The 16,375-nt window shown below is 42.9% G+C and overlaps 2 protein-coding genes across 3 annotated transcripts in view; one reads left to right on the forward strand and one right to left on the reverse strand.

The window, feature by feature from the left end:
• Positions 1–7,558: 7,558 nt before the first annotated feature.
• Positions 7,559–15,155, reverse strand: FKBP14 (FKBP prolyl isomerase 14). The gene is made up of 4 exons (XM_065665984.1): positions 14,645–15,155; positions 12,700–12,851; positions 9,882–10,009; positions 7,559–8,791 (listed from the first exon to the last, which is right to left on the reverse strand). The coding sequence occupies exons 1-4, from the start codon at positions 15,055–15,057 to the stop codon at positions 8,633–8,635; spliced, it is 852 nt and encodes a 283-aa protein (XP_065522056.1). The 5' UTR covers positions 15,058–15,155; the 3' UTR covers positions 7,559–8,632.
• A 386-nt stretch (positions 15,156–15,541) lies between these two features.
• Positions 15,542–16,375, forward strand: part of PLEKHA8 (pleckstrin homology domain containing A8) — a 29,915-nt gene continuing 29,081 nt past the window's right edge. For both annotated transcript variants that reach the window (XM_065665982.1, XM_065665983.1), the window contains exon 1: positions 15,542–15,599. In XM_065665982.1, the coding sequence (XP_065522054.1) occupies positions 15,560–15,599 (40 nt within the window). In that variant the 5' untranslated portion in view covers positions 15,542–15,559. The remainder of the gene's footprint in view (positions 15,600–16,375) is intronic.

The following is a 16,375-nucleotide window of genomic DNA, read 5'->3' on the forward strand; positions in this document are numbered from 1 at the left end:
TTTCCAAAATACTTTTTTTCTGCAAGTTCAAGACAGCAGCCACACAGGCATATTGCTGATGGAATTGGTTTTCTCAGCAGTGTTTAGAATGAAAGAAGTTGGCTTAATGCAGATGGTGAAAAAGATCATCTAAGAGTTGAAATTATATTTTAAAAATTTACTGCAATAGATTTTGGTAAAAGGGTAGCGTATCCAAGAAAGCCTTTGTGTTGATATTCCTTTTTGCTGTTCCAAGCCACTGTCTTAGTCTTGTTGTCTCCAATGGAGCACTGATTTGGAGTACCTAAAAATCAGATGAACTAATTTTTAGGGGTTGTACAGAGTAAGTGAACCTACTTGCTGCTAAGTCAGAATTCTAATCTTATACCCATAAAGGCATCTCACTAAATTTAAATGATTCCTCTCACAGTGAGTGATAAGAATAAAATAACTTCTTATATGTCTTAGGTAGAGTTAGCAACGTTGAAAAACCCTGCAAGACCCTAGATAATAGTTTCACCATAGACCAGTAAATTCAACTGATGTCATAAAACAATGTTAAAGAACAAAAAGTATCAATAGTACTTGGGTGTTCTGGGTTTTGTATGTAGTCATATTCATATACTCCAGTCTGGAGCAGAAACTTGATAGTACTTTTCCCATGCTGAAGGTGGCTTCAGCCATAACAAAGAAAGAGGGTGGCAGGTGCAATATTCTGATGTGAAGTAAAGATTTCACCTGCTCAGCTGAGTGAATGTTCAAAATGGAAACCAAAAGAGAAATCATGGCTGCAGCCCTTTTATCCAATCACACCACTGAAGATTAATCTATGGAAACGGCTGCAGCTGCACATAAGATGTCACTGTAGGCATAACGGCAGGCTGAGGTGTTGAGCTCTTATTCATGAGCCACAGAAGGTGACTAGTTTCTTCATTGTACACGTAACATGACAGAACACAACTACTTTGTGTCACAGCGACACAAGATGGAGTGCTGCAAGGACTCAGAATGTAGAAACGTATCAGGAACAACACTGCACCACACAACTAAGCTGCTCTGTTGCCCATTCAAAAAGGTCGCTGCCTTCTGGAGTAACGATTTACCAAAATAGTATCAGATTCTTGATTTGTTTTCCTAATTTTTGTATTTTTCCTTTTTTTAATTTACAGTAACCAGTGACAACATACTTATTTTCATAACTCTGAAAGGTATCACAAGGCACATTTTTTAGTATTGGTTTATAAAAATCTGTGAGCCTGGAGCTTTTTTTAGTGTGCTAGAACAGAACCTATAACAAGGCTAAAACACTTGACAATAGCTTAAGACTCATAAACAGCCGAGGTGGGTGGAAAAAGGAAACCTGTCATCCTGAGAAGATAAGCCAGCAGTGACAACAAAGAAGCAGAAAACAGAGACAACAGCATTGCTTTCTTATGCAATGACCCTGTTTAATCTTCATGTATGCTTCCATTGTTACAATGCTGCCTGTACAGAGATGCTGTAGCAGACCAATGAACTGGAAAAGGTGTCTCACTTCCCTCTGCAAGAAATCTGCTGTAGTAACTATTTGTTATATAGTTACCCTTTATTAAAATTATATTAAAATTCAAGCAGTGTTTCTCAGTTTAGCATTATTCATAAAATTGCAACAGCTTGAACATCAACACATAAGACAAAAAACGGTTCTAGTGTTATGCAGGTGATATAGGAGTTCACTGAAGTGACTACATACCTGAAGCAGCTTTGCATTTTGCATTAGTTTGTCAGGTCTAAATAATCTATGTGTAAATTGCTGTAAATTAAACCACAGCACTTAGGGAATAGATCAGACAGTAATTCAAGGGACAGAAAATTCCACTACGTGATTTATCAGCCATCTGGTGCAGTTCAAACAGCACTCAATCAGGGGAGGTTAGAATCTTCTGATTAGTTACCACAGCAACAGGTCTGCTGAGTACACGTAAAAAGTTATGCATGTGTCAGCATCAGCAACCTTTTTTCCCTTCCCATACACAGTACACTGGGGGCTGTGAGCAGTGGCATGCTTTAAGGAGCTTGCGTCGATGGTTAGTTTTCCTTATTCATGGAAGTGGTAGATATCTGCAGGTGGGAAGGGACATCTGATAACATACTTCAAACTTTCAAAACAAAGAAGTCCTTTTCACTCCTGCACTTCCAAAGGACAGGAAAATATATCTATTTTTTAAAAAATGTCTACAACTGAGTATCTCAGTCATAAAAGATCTCACAGTTACATAAATGTCCTTGTCCACAACATACAACTGGAAAACAGTAGTTCAGATGGGGAAAATAACGAAGCTCAACCTGTATTGTACATTTCATGCTGTTTGCATGTTATTCCTTATGTATGTATTTTAATAAAGAGATGTCTACAATAAATTACCGGGGCATTTTTAAACTTCCTTATACTAGATGTGAATGCCAGACAAGAAAAACTGGATAGTACAGAGTCTATCCCCCCTATATCCCCTGCCTATTTCATCTGTGATTTCCCCCCAGCACAAGAGCCCCAAGCCTGCTCTTGGCTTTACCCTCAGGCAGTGGTGCAACAACGCAAACCTGACACTGACACATCTCTGCGCTGCCCTCCCACAGCTGCCTCCTCAAGAGGCAAGGTGTGAAAGCTCAAAGCTACCATGGATCTGGCAGAGCATATTAATTGGTGCTCCAGAGCCCATCTCACCAGCCCACCTTCACACAGCTCCAACACTGGATGGAGGGCTGGTTGTGGCTGTTTCCAAAGTGTGCTATGGCTCAGGTTAGCAATAACAGGATGTGGTACCAAATGAATAGGAGCATCGACTGTTTCTGCTCCATACGTGCTCCCGTTGCAGTTTGTGCTCATTTGTCAGCTGCAAGATGAGCACCACGTGTCTGGGAGCCTTGCTTCAGACTGAGTTCTGCAGAGGCACAGCACCAAGTTATTTCAGAGTGCAAGCCTACATGGCGATGCCCATGTGACTATGTTAAGCCCAGCTTTTAACCTAACTAATAATAGTGACATTAACAATGAGGACATGATGGCACATAAGGGCCACAATACTGTATGCAAATGTAAATTCTTACCTTCTGTTAAAAGGAAGGCACATCACCAGTCTTACCTCTCTTAGTGGTCAGCAGTGCTGAGAGTAAAACCCAGCAGGTAGTAATTTCATTTAAACTCGGATTAGTCTGTTAGCTATAGTCTTACAGATCTGTACCCAGAGATGGACACAGAGTCACCAAAAACATTCTGCACTGTATTTATGGAATGAAAACCTGTTCTCTAAAGATATACCCCAGCAGATTAGAGAGAACAGAGCTAAGCTGTGCTATTTACTTCCAGAAAGAAAGCAGGGGAAGCACGCAAGAGAGGTTTTACCTAGTTCACTATTCAGGGAAAAAGGCAGAAGAGGAAACATCAGTTGCTTTAAAGAAATCTCAATGGCAGCAACATGTAAGAGAACAGGATTGATTTAATGCTTTCAGTCTGACTCCCAGATGAGAATCAATTATCCTGCATCATTTAATCTCCTTAAGCGGGGCATGACACAAACTAGAAACTAGAAGCATTGTATCTAATATGAAGAGCAGTTATTAATGGTAGTTAGCATCAGTCTCAGATTTTTTAGAGGGAAACATAACTGGGAATTGGGAAGCTCTGAAGAGCTGGCTACACTAGCTTTCCACAATCAGCTCTTCAGATTTTAAAAGTGGATTTGTTCATTGTTTACCTAATGGAGATGCAAAACGAAAAAGGGGAAAATAGAGAATGGGGAAGAAGGAAAGAACAGGAGAGAGGGAAAGGTAGAAAAGGGAAAGAATGGAAAAGAAAGATACTATCCCTGTAAACAACTTCCAACCATCCATCAGGAATGTTGCCTTCAGAAACTTTGCACATTACTTACCTGACAAGTTCCAAACTATCCCTTAGGTTCATGGCAAATTTCTCAGTGAAACCCATCTCTTACTTTTTTTACATCATCGAAAAGGATAGAAATACCACACAGCTCCTAAGTGGGTGCAACCCCTAGCTAAACCAGCCTGGAACAGAACCTCCTAGAATGAAGAAGTGTGATATAGGAGGTAGTTCCATCTGAATCCCTGGGAGGGCTAGTAATGAAGGTCCTTGTCTCTGTACATACAAATAGGCAAGTTTCCTACTGAGCTTTTCAATTAACATTTCTTGTATGAAACTGTTGATACAATCAAGCACAAGCATAAAAACAGAAGCAGGATAGCTAAAGAAATATCCTTTTGTCAAAGAATTGTTTTTCCTATGTACCAGAAGAAAACTAGGGCACAGAACGTAAGCACTACGATTAACTTTCAGGAGAGGCTAAAATTATCCAGGATTATACAAATATATGCACTTTTTGTTTGTTTTGGTGTTGGTTTGTTGGTTTTAGTACCAGGAAAATAAAAACAACTCAGTGTTAAAGACAAATGAAGCAGTTTGGGGTACTGGGTTTTGGCTTTTGGGTTTGGTTTTTTTTGTTGTTGTTTTGGTTTGGTTTTTTTTGCAAAAGCTCTATGATGAGGCCAATGTACTTTTAAGAAGCAAACTCAACATACCTATCTTGAATATTCTTTAATGAATCTTGGAAGTATGAATTTAAGCTTTGTCCTTAGAGTAAAAATCCATATAGGATCTAGCTGAAGCAGTGATTTCTAATCAAAGCCAGATCAGGAACTAGACTCATTATATGCAGTACCTGTATCAGTGGCTGCCAGTGTTCTTTCTTCCAAGTAAGCAGATGCCAGAGAAACTAGGAAACAAAATCTTTTGTATTTCTCACATTGCTCTGTAAGAAATACAAAAACTCTCTCACACACGACTAATTTTGCTCCTTTTCCTCGAATTTTGCTCCTTTTCCTGGAATGCCCCAAAGCAATGAGCTCTCCTCATCCTGCTGATACTCACCTGCCATCTGAAACTGGGATGTCTGTATCAAGGTGCAAACCACCTTGTAGCTAACAGCAGAAACAATGGGGGATGTGGGGAACATGTATGACAAAGACAATTGTAATTTAAAGGCTGACCCGTACCACCTATTTTTACACTGAAGTACTCAGGAAATATGCTACGGATCATTTTTGTTCTAAATGTCATGAAGAAGAAACTACGGTAGCAGTTTGATATGTACTTAACACTGCAATTTTATGACTGTCACATAAAGCACTCACCAAAACAACTCCACACTGGGAACGTTATTGGCAGCGCAAGGACATAAGGTACTGAAAAGTAAAGACTTAAGACCCTATAAAGTGATTCCTTCATTTTCAACACTGTTTGCCTTGTCAGTTGATCTTGAAGAAGAAAGCTTTAAAAAACATGATTCTATAACATTTCAGACTATAAGCACCACTCCTGATACTTCGCCAAAAGCTTTCTTGTGTGATTGCATTGCATATCAAGAATTTTCAAATAAAAGGAGCTCTGAAGGCTGCTTCTGTACCTACAGAAGGCAGCAACTCCCACTGTAATTGTTAGGTTGCGGCTGTGAATGACAGGCTGCAGTTCTAAAAGCCATCAGTACATATTTTCTGATATAACCACAAAACAAGAAATGTATAAAGAATGCTCTAAGAACAGGGGGAGAGTGCACTGTATGGAACCCTCTCCACTTTTTCAAATGCTGCATTTTACTGACACAGAATGAGGGTTTGTTTCTTCTTCAACACACCTTGCACTTCACACACAAGCCAGCCGAAATGCTGCTGGGTGCCACTGAAGTTCCAATACTCCTCATCCCCTCAGGGGACAGGCAGCTGCCTATTCCTGCTCTCCTGCAGGTAGCTAGCTGACTCCTGCTGGCACCGCAGCACAATGCCTGTGGATTCACAAACAGATGCAACTGAGGTTAAGACAAGCAGTGCTATTTCTACCTAAAAAATCCCTTCATCTTCACAGAAGGACTGTAACAATAGCAAACGGTAAAAATGTTGAAGTGGCTTCCCAAATCTGCTGCTGATCCTGCACTTTTGAAATCTTTTATCAGTTCAATTTCAGAATAACACAGCTACCAAGAAGAGCACTAAAACCAAACCCCATCCACTCATCCAGCATAAACCTACATGCAACACCAAATAAAACATCTTGGACCTGCAGCTTTAATGCCTGCTGGCATTAACAACTTACCTGAATGTTCACTGAAAGTTATTTTTACAAAATGCTTTAAAAATCTAAGCAGCAGATAATGCCTATGTGTATTTCACAGCATTCACCAGCTCCAAACCCCTACTTAATACAAAGGAAACAACAGTTGCCCTTTACTGAAGGCACATACTGGCACCCCGTTTTAAGCTTAGCTTTTTATATATTTGGTCAGTCATCTGGGCTAAGTTTAATTTAATGCTTTCATTCCCCGGCTAGATGTTCAGAAAACACACTAAACACTGCAGTCACCTGAAGCCCTGACAAACCCAATGCAAGTCTCAGTTCCACTTTTCTCAGTCGTGCACACACAGTGTTTCCGCTTTAGTTGGGTGCCTGCCAGTTCCCACATCCTAGACAAGGCTGCCTGAAGGGTGAACTTCATACACTACCAGCCCTCCTTGCTCTAGGCTATGCTAGTTGCCTAGGCTCCCCATGTAGTCAATAGAGTCGAACTATTTGGTAATGCTTCTGTCCCAATACAACATGAAAATACATGTGTGACATGTTGCCCCCAGATACCAAGCGCTCTGGTGACCATAGGGTAAATCAACATACCCAGCATAGAATATGCAAGCAACCTTGGGAAAGCTGAAATCAGGCAAACTTAACAAGGAGAAAAAAAATATCAATGTGCAAAATCACAAGTGGTACAAAGAGCTAAATTATTCATTATTCCCTCACAATACAAGAATCAGGATTGGCAACAAGCCTAAAAAACAAAAGGAAGTATTTTCTAACACTATTCTACTGTGAAAAATCACTGCCATGGAACATTCAAGAAAACTAGATGGCATTGAGGAAAGATCTAAAGGTTACTGAAAACAAAATAGGTGGCCACAATTCCAAGTAGGCTATAAGCCACAGAGCACCAGAAGGAAAAAAAAAAAAAACAACCCACAAAACAAAACTCCAAGCTATTGCATGCCTTCACTTGACATTTTTTCCTGCCAAAACAGACAATAACCTGTAAGATCCATATGCAGTCGAACTGTTTAATAAGGTAGTCTTCTAATACTTGCTTGCAACGCTAGGTGGCAGGGAAAATACCTACCTCATCTATAGCATTTGAATGTAGAATCTCACTTGGCAATTCTTTACTGTGAGGGTGCTGAGACACTGGCACAGGTTGTCCAGAGAAGCTGTGGCTGCCCCATCCCTGGAAGGGTTCAAGTCCAGGCTGGAGGGGACTCTGAGCAACCTGGTCTAGTGGAAGGTGTTCAGAGACCCATGTGTTACTGGTGCCAGAATAGAGGCCAATTCCTTCCCTGAGATACCCTGCCCTCTCATTTAAGAGACCACAGGAAACTGCAAAATTATTCTTCCTCTCCAAAAACAGTTTAAACACATGCAAATTGGAGTTGAAATCCTCATGGTCTCCTCCTTCATGAAAACACAGCATGAACATTTACCTCATGCCTCTATTTTTCAAAAAAAGTCACTTTATTATTTAAAATTCACATAATTTGTGTGCTACTTGTGCAAATACTGCAAAGGGCAATGACAAAACAAGTTCTGCAACTCAGGCAGTCACAAAGCAGGCGAGCCAATGCAGATTGTTCTTCAGGCCGTACTGATCCCCCTGTTAGTATGCTCTTCCCCTTCTGGATATGGGAAAAACTTAGACTTGTAACATTGTGCTCAAGATCTTCCTCAAAACTTGAAAGGAACTGATACGACCTTTCTTCATGAATGCAATCTCCGAGTTTCAAAACAAATGTAAAGGATATCACCTCTGAACTGCAGCATAATTTGCTATTTTCCAAATTACAGACATTTCCTAGAATCTTGCTGACATTAAAAGTGAAAGTCTGACATTTAACTCCTATTTTGTTCATGTAATTTGAAGAAAAATGCTGACAATTATTGGTTGCTAATACTTTACCTTTAGAGAGATGAATTCAATTCAAATTCAATTCAATTCAAAATCAGGACAGGGTAGTCATTCATCTCATTCAACTTTGTATCAGCTTCTCAGCTGTATAAAGAGATGCTGATGCCTTTCTAGTACATCTTTTTAAAATCTGTAGGAAAAAAAGCAAGGTCAGCACACTGCTTTTTAACCAGTGACACTCGAGAAGGAAGGGCAAGTAATTTTGCCCCAGTCATACAGACTGAAGAGTAGAAGTCATACATAAAGGAGTCGCTGAAAGTGATCTTAAACACACAAACAAATCACAGAAAGGCACTGAACTGGATTTTGATTTTCACAATGTTTGATAACAGGCAAGTTTGTTTCATTTCTGAAAAATAAGTTAATACAAAATTTAAAAAACACTGACGTGCAAGTCTTTTTTGCATAAAAGGAGGTACATTTCCATACTTTAAAATAGTTTAAAACATTTGTACATAATGAACAAGAATTCTTTTATATAAACAAAGAGTGTTTCTTTGCCGACAACAGCTGTCAACTCCAAAACACAGAATTAAGTCAACAAGAGAACCAGACAGCCTGAGTCACTGCCATTTGTGTCACAAAAATTATGCCACCCTTTTCTACAGCTCATCATGCTTGTATGTGAATTCCCTTGCAGATATAAACCCATCACTGTCTTCATCTTCTTTATCAAATATGTCTTCAACCAAAGCATCATGCTGGGTGTCGTTGACCACTGCTCCATGCCTTTCAAATTCTTTCTTCAAGTAAATTTTCACCTATTAGACAAAAGGTGAGAGATAATGCTTTTAGGCTTATGGAAGAATTGATTATTACAGTGTAAAGGAGGGACACTATGTCCAGGATTGTACTATTAGACAATAGATACCTTCCTTCCTATGCCACTGCCAGAGCAATACTTGTCTGACTGGTTCTGCAGCCCTGATCAGTGATGGAAGACTCCAGTAATATAACTGACAGTAAAACTAGGAAAGCAGTTGCCATACCTTTATGGTATCTGACTGAAACATGAGCCAGGAAAATCTGTCATCTGGTGTCTACACCGTGAAGTATAACTAGCTAGGCAGAAGTTTTCAGATACCAATTTGATCAGGCCCTCAAAGAGCTTTTTCGCATCCTAGCACTTTAACAAACCAGTAGACGTAAACAGCCATCCCAAATATATACAAAAATCTGTCCACAATCTCAATGTTTGCTGCTGTCATGGGAACTACATTAATAAGAATTTATTTCTAGACATCTCAATTTTGAAAGACAAAGATTTGAGGTAGCTTTGAAACAGGCTAATGGAACAGTTATTTACACTAAGCTAGTTACTAAAGGTGAGCTGATACTGGAAAATAAAGAAATCTACTGGTAAGGTGCAAGAAAATATGCGAGCTGAAGCCATGCAGGGAAGGCAAAGCACACACAGGAGCTTAGTTGTTGAGCCAGGAGTTCAAGAGCATTCAGCAGGAGAGATACCAACATGAAAAGGCATAAAACAAAGTCAAAAAAAGCAGAGAACCGGAAAGCAGCAACAGAGAAAAAGTCAGCTTCAAGGAAGAAGAAAGACCGACCTTTCCTCACGACTGATGATCACCTGGCCAGCAATGACTTTTTGGGTGTCTTACCATTCGTGGTACCAGTTCAGTAGTTACGCTAACAAATAGTTACCCATATTGTGCATCACTCAATAAATAACTGCCTTAAGCATTCTTAAATATCATGTATTCTGCTTGCAGAGTTGCTCTGTGCACAGTAGTAGCTAAAGATCTAACTTACCTTTAGATGCCTCCCTCAAGTTAAGCTTTCTCTTTCCACTATCCCATCCTGTTAGTTTTGCTCACAGAAGGGTAACCCACTCACCTCTTGCTTGGACAGCTTCCAGTCATCATTAAGATCCATCTCTTGGAACGACTCATGAGATCGTGGTCCATTCCTAATTTCTAGAAGGTCAATGTTGAAAATCAGTGTACTCTCAGGTGGAATTTTTCCTGCCCAAAATGGTAAACATGAAGAAAAGTTAAAAATAATTGCATATTCAGTGCCATACAAAAAGCCATATGCCTCAGATAAATATTCCAGTAATCCTACTACTTTAAAAGCATCCTTCAATTGGAACTGAAGAAAATAAGTAACTGTAACAGTGATAACAATTTCAGACCGTAGCCTGGACCCTGGGCAGTCCTTACAGCACACATACAACTCGAGATGCAACTAGGTTTGTTGGAGATGAGTACATGTTGATGTGAGCTCATATTCAACAATCATCATCACAGGTTTATCAGATCAATGATCTTGAATTCTTTTTTTTCATGGCCAGAGCCAGATAAAGTGGAAAACAGTGAAGGAGACTGTACAGCCAGCCAGCTGCCCACAACCACAACTTACAGCCAGGACTGATGGACAGGGTAGCAAGAAGGGAGAGTCCAGTCCTCCTAACACACCAAAAACCCACCAGTGTCCAAATTCTTCTCCACTGCCAACTTACACCTTGCATCCGCTAGTCTGGCACTGGAAAAACTCTTCTTGCAGAGAAAGCCAGGAGGCCAGCAATGCTGTCAATATTCCATAACTGTCTGGACTGCTGCACAGGGCACTGAGCTATTTCCAAACACACAGCAAAAACTAAGTATGTAAATCTGCCCAAAGATGTGTTGGGATCATGCCCTTTCTGATGCAGCTGAACAGACCGATCGCTTCCTAACAGCACCAAGGACCAGCTCCCCCCATGTCACCACCCCTCAAGGATTCCAGTTTATCAGGCATTGGCTTTTACAGTGATGTGATATGCCTTCATGCCAATGGCTGAAGCTACTGTCAAAGATCTTTCTACACACCACTTTGCTCCTTATATAGAGAAAGGCTGAATAGGACCAAATGTATCTCTATATTAGCCAGCAGCATCCCCAAAAAATATTCCTGTGCCTTCAGAAGGCAGGGGAAAAAAATAATCCACTTCTTGTATTTTGGAGCTATGGTGTTAAATACACCCTGAACTGCAGCAGTAAACAGGCTTGTTTGTTTTCTGGGACTGAATAAATTTCTGGGATGAATAAATGTGCAGAAACTTCTGGAAATACAGGGCACAGTGGCCTGCTTAGAGTTTGGAACACAGGTAATTTTTCTGAGTGCTACAGAAAAAGGCATCTGACTCATCATTCAAGTCAGACAGCAAGTAAGGTGGGAGGCTAGTGAAATTATGTGCATTCAGAGGAAAGCATGGAAAAAATGGAGTAATTTGGTCTTCAAGGGCATAACTTGAATATAGCAACATAACTCTTTTCAAATATTTCAAAGTGTTCCCAAAGCAAGTAATTTCTCACAGCAGTAGCAGTGCTTACTTGTTCAACCTTCTTTCACTAGCACAGAGGTGAGGTTTTCAAGTCTCTGAAGAACTGTACTGCTTTACATATTAATCAAGGCAATCAGCTTGTAATGACTGTGAATACTACAGCATTTAGTATCTCTTTGTGGAAAGTTACAGTTGTGCCCACATACAATCAGCTGACCACCACAAGTTTTGTGTTCTCTACTAGAAACATGATAATTTCCAATACTATGTCTTGAAACTGAGGCTTCTAGAAAAAAAAGTTTTAAAAGGATACTTTCAAGGAAGGAAGGTATGGAGTATACTGCATGTATGGAGTACTATGTAGCATGGAGTAATATGGACTATTACTTTGCCTGTGTTGAGCCTAGTTGCCTGAAGACCCAGGCATGTAAACGTTCCTCATTTCTAAAACAGCCTCAGATTAATGGGAGAGGACAGCAGCAGGAAGGACTGTATGTTCCAAGACATTTATCCTTTCTGCTGTGGAACCTTGTATTACCTTAAGTCATTGTGATAACTGTTGTCAGTTAATAACTGCTCCAAGAAAAGTTAACTAAAATAAACCCCATAAAGCAGAAAAAGTAACCATTGTTCAAGCTGTCATTCATTTAACTGCAAATTCCAGATTTGGCTCTCCTATTGAAACAGGAATCTGGAAATGTCTGAAAGGAAAAACCCCAAACCTATCAGTAGTAGCTAGGTTGAGAAAACACTACAAAGAGTGCTTTTGTTTGTACACCATTCAATACATTTCCAGTAGATGCCAACATGACCACCCATGTGCTTTACCCATCTTACTGTCCAAACTGAAAAGAGCTAAAAAAGGGACAGTATTAAGTGGCCCCGTATGAAGTAGTAAGTGGTGACTTTTCATTGTATCAGATAAGAACAGCAGCACCACAGGGAGTTTCTTATGGTTCTAAAAGACACCAGTGAGCAAGAATGAGGCTTGTACATTCCCATTCATGAAGTAGTACCACAGAGATGGAACAGCCAAAAAGCCAACTGTTACCTGAGCAACCACTTCCAGCTTGACTGTAAAAAGGGGAAAAAATGAAGCGAAGGAAAATAAAAAGAGGAGGGCACTGTTGAGCACAGCACCAACAGAGAAGGCACTCAGAACATACTGCACAGCAGCTACCATCAATTCCTGGGTTTTTTTCCTGCATTTGTCATGTAACCACTTAAGGGTTGCTTCTGCAGAAAATAAATCAGTGAGAAAGAGCACCTGACTCCATCAACTCTTATTTAATGGAATCAGTCTGGAAAGCTTGCTAGCCTCTTAAGCCATGAATAACAGTAAAATACAGAGATCAAAAACAATTAAGGGAAGGACTTCAGGTGTTTTACCTTTCCCTTCTTTCCCATAAGCAAGGGCTGGTGGAATAGTTAGCTTCCGCTTCTCTCCCACACACATGTCCTTCAAACCTTTGTCCCAGCCTTTGATAGCTTCCCTTATGCCAAGTGTAAACCACATAGGTTGACCATTGTTATGCTTGTGACTGGAAAAGAACAGAATAAAACAGTCTTTAGACAGCAAGTTCCATAAAAGGTATGTGGAGCACATGGAATATGCTCAGAGCATTGATACATAATTAAAAACACATCACTACTTGGCACCTTGGCATTTCCTATATAAAAAGCACAGACTTTTAAAGTCTTTAAACCTACAGCTTGCATGACACGGTTGCTTAAGAAGTAGGAAGAAATAAAACAACATCTACATTGTATTTTTATGAAAACACTAAGCAACCCAAATACTCGCCTTCACTTCCCTGATCACCTATTTTCACTTTGAAACTGATCAGACTAGAAAGGCATTTCTACTTCAAAATCTACATTCAAGACCATGCATATTCTTTGGTAAACTGCAAATCAAAACCCAGTTTGGTCCTGATTACAATATACCTTATAACAGGCTCGGAAGAATTGGCCACATCTCTTCCAAACAAGCCATTGGGAAATTACAAACAACTACATGACAGATTGTCTAGAAAAACAGAAACAAATGCATGCAAGACATTCAAGTTTAAAACAGACAGACAAGGCCCCTTCCCAGTTTAACCAGACGGTACACCAGGGACTACTTTCACTCTACCGACAGTTTTAAAAGCTCGATTTACTAGTTATGCAGGAGAGGTACTTAACAAGAAAACAGCACTTACAGAAGTTAGTCAGCAGCAAAAACTTAAAAGAGTGCCACTATAGCTCCTTTTAGAGAGGCAGGTTAACTACAAGAGAAAATCAGTGAGATTTTAGTTAAACGGCCTGCAAGAGCCTAAACATGCAAAACACTGTCTTTCTCAATACATTCCATACAAGTAGATTTCAGACATGGCCTACAGACACTTGAGCATTTTGCTGTCTCCCGCTATTAACACTTCGTTGATGTTTTACAGGAAAAGCGCCATCAGCAAGCAGTTGCAGGCTCTTAGCACTCCCTCGACTTTCTGGTTTTGCCTCCCACTTGCATTACTGTGGCTCTGGTATGTTAATTTGTCTGGTCGGGGGCCAGTGAAGAATTCGCCGTTTCAGTAATGAAAAGCTGTCATTGTGCTGCCAGTAGTGGGCATATATATATATATACTTGTTTGGTTTTTCTTAAATTAGAAGCACGCTTCTCCCCTAGAAGTTTGCTTTAGAAACTAGACAGAAATTCGTGCACGGAAGAAGACTTCTTAAACTACCGATATCATATACCGAATCCTGTGCAGCAGAGAATGCTTAACATCTCCCCTGTTTAACAAATGCCACATGGCTCTGCTTTCTACAGACTGACCAGAAAACAAAAGCTAAACAAAGCCTCTTTTTTAGCCTCGGTCTGGCAAAGGGGAAGGAGATAAGTTTTACTATTGGTGCTCTTCTTAAACAGCATTGCGAGCCAGTGATTCCTAAACTGCCAGAGCATAAAGGTAAACCAAACTTTCTGAGAACAGGTGGTGGTGGCAAGGGTCCCACTAACAAGTTTGTGCAGCGTTATTTAAGCTATTTTAATTCAATAGCAAATAAACTCCAGGCCATGCCCTGAACACACAATCCACTGCTTGTGCTCTCTTGCACATGCAGATTTTGGGAGAAAGACGCAACTGTATAAATAAAAATCCACCCGTCCTAAACAAAGCACTCCTTACAGAGTTATGAGGAACGGACTGCTGTGAGGGGTGCGGATCCAGGCTGCCAGAAGAGATCACCTACATGAAAATAAAGGAATGTATCGAGAGGTATAGCGGTGTTTCCCCGCTGCAGCTCAGCCACCAGCCCACTCTAAGGCGGGCCGCCGGGGCGAGCTACTTACGTGGAGTGAAACATGGAGCCATCCCTTTCCAAGTAGCCCTCGTAGTGAACCAGCATCATGTCCCCCCACTTGGTCCTCCTGTGGCAGATGAACGGCTTCTGCAGCACCTCCACCTTCACGTCAGCCGCGGGGATCAGCGCCGCGGCCGCGCAGCCCAGCACCGCGCTCAGCAGTACGACCCGCAGCAGCGCCGCCATCGCCGCTCCGCAGCCAGGGCCCACCTCAGGGCCGCGGGGCCGCCATCCCGCACCCCTCGCCTGGGAGGCGGCGGCGGCCAGGGCCGGTGCGCGACCCCGCTCGGCCGGCCCGCAGACGTGGCAGCGGGCAGCCCCCGGCTTCCGACGGCCCAGAGCCCGGGGTGAGCCCTCTGATTGGCTCGCCTCAGAGCGAGCCCAGCAGAAGCAGCCGTCCATTGGGGCACACCCCTGTTCGTCCCTCAGCTTGCCCAATCAGCGGCAGCGCTCCGTGGGAGTGTGCGTGCGTCGGGGCTCCAGGAAGCGAACGCTGGCGAGCGGGGGAGCCCGGCGGGCCGCTCACACAAAAGAGCCGGCTCCTGCCGGGCGCCGATTGGGCGGTGCTCTCACCGACGGCGAGTTTTGATTGGCTGCGGAAGGCCACCTGCTTTGGGCGGTCTGCTCCCCCTCCCCTCCTTTCCTCTCTCTGTCACATGGGTTGCGATTCCTGGAACTGTTTGCGTTTGCGTAGCGCTGCGGGCTCGTTCTGTGGGTGCGCGGCTGCGCTAGAAGCGTGGCGGCGGTGGGCCGGCTCGGCGGTAGGGGCCGGGCCGGCTCTTGCAGGCGGGCGGCGCCCCGCTATGGCCCTGTGTGCCGGCGGCGCGGCGGGGCGCTGGCGGCGGCGGGCGGCGTGACTCCGCCGGGGGGCGGCCGCGCTGCATGGGGGCGGGAGCCGGCGGCCATGGAGGGGGTTCTGTACAAGTGGACCAACTACCTGAGTGGTGAGTTGCTGCCAGTCCTCAGCCTCCGCGCGGAGCGGGCTTCCCCAGCGGCGCGGTACCCTGCTCTGCTTTGTATGTCTATTGGCTGAGTGTGGGTCAACGCTGACCCCGCCGTGCTGGCGACCAGTCCCGGCTCACCCAGCTCTGCTGCCACACTGTCACCGCCCAGCGCTGCAGGAGGCGTTGGACCCGCTTGTGGGGGGTCCCTGGGGTGATGGGTTGGGGTTCGGGGTTGTTCTGGGCGCGCTGGGTCATACTCGCTAGCAAACTTCTCCTGTGAAACTTTGGTTGCTCTTATGGAGGCGCTGTGGGGAGTTGGGGGAATCCGAGAGCCGGGAGGAAAAGATGTCGGCATTAAATCACACTTGGGAGGTTTGGGTGAAAATGCGTTGAAACCTAGAAAAGCAAGAAAGAACAGGAACTGTCCTGCTGGCGTTAGGCCCTGATTGTCATTTCTGGGGTTTCCCCGTGCCATGGGAGGCTTGACTTTGTTAGCAGACTGGAAACAGCCGTTCATGGCCAAGGTTTGTTCGGCGGAGGTGGTGGGGTTAGAAACGTTGTAGAGGCAGGGAGGGTCGGTGCCACCTGTATTCTGTGGGACGTCCACCGCTGGATGCGTTGGAGTCGGGGGGGGGGGGGGGGGGGCTGTAATTTAGGCTTGTAAAACCTCTGTGTGGATTGTTGAAGCGGTTTGGATACTTGATGGTCAAAGAAAAATAACCACGACCACCTTGACGTTGCCCTGTGCAAGTTCTGCGCCGTAGTGTATGTATGAG

This window comes from Lathamus discolor, chromosome 2, assembly GCF_037157495.1.
Source record: "Lathamus discolor isolate bLatDis1 chromosome 2, bLatDis1.hap1, whole genome shotgun sequence".
NCBI classification, from domain to species: Eukaryota; Metazoa; Chordata; class Aves; order Psittaciformes; family Psittacidae; genus Lathamus; species Lathamus discolor.

Excerpts from the sequence above, each read along its gene's own strand:
- FKBP14 (XM_065665984.1), bottom strand. The coding sequence starts at position 15,057 with ATGGACGGCTGCTTCTGCTGGGCTCGCTCTGAGGCGAGCCAATCAGAG. Across the intron at positions 10,010-12,699 it reads TTATGGGAAAGAAGGGAAAG|GAAAAATTCCACCTGAGAGT; the intron begins GTAAAACACCTG and ends CATTTTGGGCAG. Across the intron at positions 8,792-9,881 it reads GGAAGCTGTCCAAGCAAGAG|GTGAAAATTTACTTGAAGAA; the intron begins GTGAGTGGGTTA and ends TTTGTCTAATAG.